Source organism: Triticum aestivum, chromosome 4B (genome assembly GCF_018294505.1).
Source record: "Triticum aestivum cultivar Chinese Spring chromosome 4B, IWGSC CS RefSeq v2.1, whole genome shotgun sequence".
Lineage (NCBI taxonomy): Eukaryota > Viridiplantae > Streptophyta > Magnoliopsida > Poales > Poaceae > Triticum > Triticum aestivum.
This window is the reverse complement of record NC_057804.1, coordinates 25,669,030-25,674,869: the sequence shown is the minus strand read 5'-3', so window position 1 is coordinate 25,674,869 and position 5,840 is coordinate 25,669,030. Positions and strand designations below refer to the sequence as shown.

Below are 5,840 nucleotides of genomic sequence, written 5' to 3'. Positions count from 1 at the left end.
GTCTAAATGGTGTCATTTTATTATATAATCATGACCTCTTTGGGAATGAGTCTATTTATGGGGTGCTCACCAACTCAATTGCAATTTCGTAAAAGGATCTCCAAAAATGGGCAACATGTCAAGCTCTACAGAGGAGATGAAAGGGTGCAACATCAACTCCAGAACATCAATGGAAAGAAAACGCCGCCCTCACTATGCCTAACTCACTCAAAGATGCTATTCCATCTCCCTACTTTACTAATCTTCGAAAACGAAAAATCCGCGAACCAAGAAGAGCTGGGGTATGTACGTAGGGTTCCTTTGTCAAGCCGAAGTCCCAGCGCATCATATCATATCCAGCGTCTACCGTCCGAACACTTGCATGTGTCATCAACTCATCACTAATCCGAACAGGCCGATACACTTTTATACCGGGATGCATCCCATCCTTATCCTAGAATGCTACTACCCGTCTTCGCATAGCTTTGGTTCTCACATCCAAGAGTATTAGGGTTGGCGAAGCTAGACTTCTCCGCGAGGCCGATCCAGACTTAATAGCCCAATCTGCCCGAGAAACATTGTGTCACGAAAACGCCGATTGTAATAAGTTAAATAAAGAGGATGCTCATACTATCAACTAGTATCATGTTAAGTTTCAAACCTAACCATTTTAACTTGTTGATTGAATCCCCCTTGAAAAACATGGCCCTCGCTATGCCTAACCCTTGTGTACGCGTCATCGTTTCTTTCCCATGGGTAGGCTCGTGCGTGCGTGCATGTGCGGCCTGCACGCCCTGGAAATCGAAAAAAATCGTTGTTTTTCCTTTTGTGAGCGCGCAGGCGACGGGTGGTTCGTGCGACCCAGCCAAACCGTGCGCGTCGGATGCAATCAGATCTTGACCCGAATAACGCGCTAATCTAATCTGCTGCCTCTTCTTCCTCCTCCTCCTCGGCGCCGGCTCCCCCCTCCACAGCTGCCCCCGTCCCCGTGCCGTGCCGTCCACCACCGCGCACCCCTTCCCCCGGACACGCTGCCACGCTCCCGGTCCCGGCTTCGCCCTCGCCCTCGCCCTGATTCCCCGCCGGCCGGCCCCGGCGACCGGGCAAGGACGGCCGGCAGCGCCACCGGCGCAGGGGTCATTGCCGTCGCCCGATTCCAGATTCGCGTGATCTGCGCGAATCCGGCCTCCCCCCCGCCCGTCGCCGACGAGGGCTCTCGCCCACGATCCACCCACCACCCACGGTAAGGAATTCCCCTGGCCCGCTTGGACAGATTCGTTTGCAGCATTCTATATTCGTGAGCAATAAGGTGGCGGATGGATGTGGTATCTGCTAATGCAATCCTTTGTTCGTTCGTTTGTTCGTTTGTTTGATCTCGGTTGACCCCATTTTCCATTCATAGGATGCGCATTGTATTTAATACTACCCGTTAATGTCAGCAAGTTCGTTCTCAAGTTTCTCAGGGTTCAACTGACCCCGTCCATGCCCAACGCCCACCCAGCGGGCAGATATTGCTTGCGCTTAAACTATTGGTTGCTAGCATAGCTTGATTTTTGTTCAGACTGTGTTAGTAGGATGGCTCAATAGCCTTCATACATCTATTGTTTAGCCGAGCATTTGATATTCTCGTTGTGAAAATTAGTGACATGGTGTATTTCTTGCAATGTAGTGAAGGTATCCTCGAGTAATCAATAAGATGGATAAGAAGAAAGATGTCGATGACATAGAACCTGGACCGGCTCCTTCTCGGCCTGTCGACAGATTTGGCTTTATAAAGACGGAACAAAGCAACTCTCCGGAGGGGATTCTGAAAAGCAGACCCACACATGAACGCGGAAGGTATGATCAGGGGTCTTCAGTTGTACTTACAGTCCCCATATGCTCATCTATTTGATAAGTTGGAGCCAGTGAATCTCCTCGATTAATTACCTTTTTATGCTTATGCATGGGCCTTTTAAGCAAATCTTGTGGAAATGGTTGTCATATATTTGACTTGCTTGGACGATAAAGTATACTTGGTATTTACTACTCCCTTTGTTCCAAAATACTTGTCATGGTTGGTTTTAGTCAATTTGGACTAAAACCACGACAAGTATTTTGGAACGGAGGGAGTATCTTGTTTATGACTATGTTACTCTGGCACCATGTTGTCACACGTGCCATCCTAGTTTGCTTATCTAAATCTTCTTTTCTCTAAGCAATTTGTTTCGCGGGCTAAAAATTTGGTTTATTGTAGGGAGGAAAGGAGGATAAGAAAGTGGAGGAAGATGATAGGTACTGGTGGTAGTGACTGGAGGCATTATGTTAGAAGGAATCCTCATGTGGTTAAGAGAAGAATAAGGAAAGGAATTCCTGATTGTCTCAGAGGACTTGTTTGGCAGTTGATTTCAGGCAGCAGGGACCTCTTGCTAATGAATCCTGGGGTTTATGAGGTACTCATAACCATCCTTGTGTTTGAATTATTAGGCATTTCTGTGGCCTTGTTGGGGTTCTCTTATAGTGATGACTGATAACAAAAATATTTATTCTTATTAATCTAGTAGTGATCAGAAGGGGAGCATCATAGAATTCCTTTGCCGTACCTTATATATTGTGCTGCTTTCATATAATTTACATGTGTTGGAGGAAAACAGGATAGTTAAGCTCTGTAGGTTACGTATTTTATAAGGAAATTACTCACCGTAGATCATACACATTCTCATAATTTGCTGCACTTTGCGCACGTGCCTCTATTGCACTTATTCCAGGCTTGACTGATTGTTTTTATATAACCTATATTTTCTTTGGACAGACTTTGGTCATATACGAGACATCAACATCAGAATTGGAAATTATTCGTGATATATCGCGTACATTTCCTTCGCATATTTTCTTCCAACAGAGACATGGCCCAGGTCAAAGATCTCTGTATAATGTTTTAAAAGCATACTCTGTTTATGATAGGGATGTTGGATATGTGCAGGTTCGTTTTCAGCCTGTCAACGTATTATATAGGGTTGAACATATTCCCTGGATTAACATGCTATTACTTTTGCGCGGTCTTGCAGGGAATGGGATTTATAGCTGGGTTGCTGCTTCTTTATATGAGCGAGGAGGATGCATTTTGGTTAATAGTAGCTTTGCTAAAAGGAGCTGTCCATGCTCCAATGGAAGGCTTGTATCAGGTGATTCCGTGATTGAACTTCTTTGGCGATTTTTACTTTCCAATGAGCAAACAACTCAAATCACCATTAGAAACCTGAACTTCAGAGTGATGAATGAGAGCTTTTTCTTTCAGATTTTTGGTTCAATAAATTCCAGAGTGTTTGCGTCATGCTTATCATCAGCTTCTACTATAATTTGTTTTTCTCAGTTTGATATTATAACTATTAAACCGGAATTTTCCACTTGTTCAGCAGCAGTTATCTTTAGTTTGAGCACTTAGCTTTGGAATACATGCAACACTGAAGTGACATTTTCTAGAAAAAATCTGCATATTCTGAATTATTAATTAACAAATCTTACTCTTTACATTCCTACAACAGGCCGGTTTGCCGCTTGTGCAACAATATCTGTTTCAATTCGAGAAATTAGTTCAAGAGCACATGCCAAAGTTGGGACAGCATTTTATTGAAGAAATGATAAATCCAAGCATGTATGCAAGCCAATGGTTTATCACAGTTTTCTCGTATTCCTTCCCATTCCATATGACTCTTAGAGTTTGGGATGTCTTCCTGTATGAGGTAAGAATCTTGTCCATCCTGTGTTTTATGTTTCGTGTTTACCTGAGCTTATGAGTTTTGAGTTGTGTTTTACCGAGTTTTCAAACATGTTTGCTTCATATACGGTATGGTTACAAGTTTTACATCAGCATTACTCTTTTTAGGACTTTTTTCAGAAGAACTTTATTAAGGGCAGTATATGTAGTGGTATACTCTATACAATCGCTCCTTATATCTGGACCTCTATAGCCATTATTACTTCTAGTTTCGCCAAATATAACATGCAGCAATTGTGGAGTATGATGTACATGTATAGATAAATATTATCAATATGGGAGTTCTTTTGGGGCTTTGGTTCCTTTCAGTGACTGTATGCACCTTAAATGTTAATTTTCAGATGGAGTGCAGTGTGAATTTAGGAACCAGACAGAATCAATTTTTGAACAGCCATAGAGAAGCATTCTATTTCTAGGGAATATGTATGTAATATTGCAGAGTATTTATATGTTGCAAACAGTTGAATGTAGCTAACACATGGTTGTGAGGTCCTACTCAAATAGTTTCCTAGTAAGACGTGAGATTTTGTTGCCATTTCTATTATACTCCTTTTGTGTCCAATTATTATTTTTACATGAATGCGCATGGTTTTTTCATATGACTATTCTTATACCTATTTTGTATATCCACGTATTAAACCAACTGACTGTATCTGATTTACTTGCTTTTGCTGATCATTGACTCGATCCTACTTACAGGGTATTAAGGTTGTTTTCCAAGTTGGATTGGGTCTATTGAGATTCTGCCATGATGACCTGGTAAGTTTCTTGGTGTGCTGTGCTGCTTCTGCTTGAAAGACATATTTTAAAGAATCGCTGAAGTTACCTTTCTGTCAGGTCAAATTGCCTTTTGAGGAACTTCTGCATTCCTTGAGATATTTTCCAGATGAGGCAACTGATCCTGATACATTATTTCCACTTGCCTTCTCATTTAAGGTAATAAACTGTTTTATGAAGCAAATGAGATGGCAATATTAGTATGTCCATGGTTTTGTGAGTTCTTGCTTGTGGGATATTATTTATCCTATTTCTATTGTTTGGTGGTTTGTGGCTGCTGTATCACACATGGTAGAAGGAGTAGTATGTTTGTGCGTTTGCTTATGATCAGAGACTTGAAATTTGCAGTCCCAAGATTGATACTGATAATCGAGGTACACTTGATCTTTACTTGCAGGTGAACAGTAGTCTCGAGGAGCTCGAGAAAGAGTACCGGAAAAGATTGGATGGACCCAATGCAAGCTCAAGTAGCAATAAGCGGCTTCTGCCCCTGAAATCGAAAACGATGAGCAGGGCTGTTAGCCAGGTCTTGTCCATCTCAAATGTTGGTAAAAAGTAACATGGTTCTTGTTTTGCAAAAACAAATCAACCGCCTTGTTCTTTACGCGTTGTATAGAGCGATCATCACGTACTCGCCGCTTTGTTTTACCTTTTCTAAGTTGAGCTGTGGTTTCATAACCGCAAAGGCTCATGATGTTGTATTTTGCCCTTGTTGCCGGACAACTGTGAATATTTGTTACAAGATGGGACAATATTTCAACAATGAAATGGTGAGAATGTTGTGACCCCCATAATGTTGCCTTGATTATGCGCCGCTTGTACCCGCCAATGCGGTTATTTATCTATTTATTTATTTAATTAATTCTGTGTGTAATTGCAAAAACATGCCTCGCCTCTTTGTTGCGGAATCAACCCGCCCATGGCTTTGCAACAACGCCCATGGGTGCGGCATGCCCTCTCTTGACTTTGCTATTGCCCTGATGGCGTTTCGATGGTGGTGATGAGGTTATGTCATCTATATTTTCGGACGGAGGGAGGATAAGTCTTTTTAGACATTTCAAATGGACAACAACATACGGATGTATGTAGACATATTTTAGAATGTAGATTCACTCATTTTGTTCCGCATGTAGTCACTTGTTGGAAACTCTAAAAAGACTTATATTTGGGAATGAAGGGAGTATTACAATTTGTAACTATAAAGTTACTTAGTAAAATTTACTACATGCACACTCCTTTGTATCCACTTTGAAGATCAAAATATGCAATGTTTTCGTCATAAGCTATTTCAACTTCCCCTCGCCACCCCCTTGCCCTAGCGGCCTAC

At 41.9% G+C, this 5,840-nt stretch overlaps 1 protein-coding gene across 2 annotated transcripts; it reads left to right on the top strand.

Annotated features, from left to right (window-relative positions):
* Positions 1-855: 855 nt before the first annotated feature.
* LOC123090723 (EVI5-like protein) lies at positions 856-5,304 on the top strand. Of its 2 annotated transcripts, none has more exons than XM_044512056.1 (9): positions 856-1,222; positions 1,649-1,818; positions 2,216-2,411; positions 2,771-2,941; positions 3,027-3,143; positions 3,504-3,701; positions 4,436-4,495; positions 4,574-4,672; positions 4,911-5,304. In XM_044512056.1, the coding sequence occupies exons 2-9, from the start codon at positions 1,676-1,678 to the stop codon at positions 5,070-5,072; spliced, it is 1,146 nt and encodes a 381-aa protein (XP_044367991.1). In that variant the 5' UTR covers positions 856-1,222; positions 1,649-1,675; the 3' UTR covers positions 5,073-5,304. The 2 variants fall into 2 exon arrangements, with proteins under 2 accessions (XP_044367991.1, XP_044367992.1); XM_044512057.1 differs by having other exon boundaries at positions 899-1,222; positions 1,654-1,818.
* The last annotated feature ends 536 nt before the right edge of the window (positions 5,305-5,840 follow it).

What these genes read in the sequence shown, in the direction of transcription:
- LOC123090723 (XM_044512056.1), top strand. Translation starts at nt 1,676, where the DNA reads ATGGATAAGAAGAAAGATGTCGATGACATAGAACCTGGACCGGCTCCT. An exon ending in TGAATCCTGGGGTTTATGAG is followed by an intron (nt 2,412 to 2,770) that starts GTACTCATAACC and finishes TTCTTTGGACAG; the next exon opens with ACTTTGGTCATATACGAGAC. An exon ending in CACTTGCCTTCTCATTTAAG is followed by an intron (nt 4,673 to 4,910) that starts GTAATAAACTGT and finishes CTTTACTTGCAG; the next exon opens with GTGAACAGTAGTCTCGAGGA.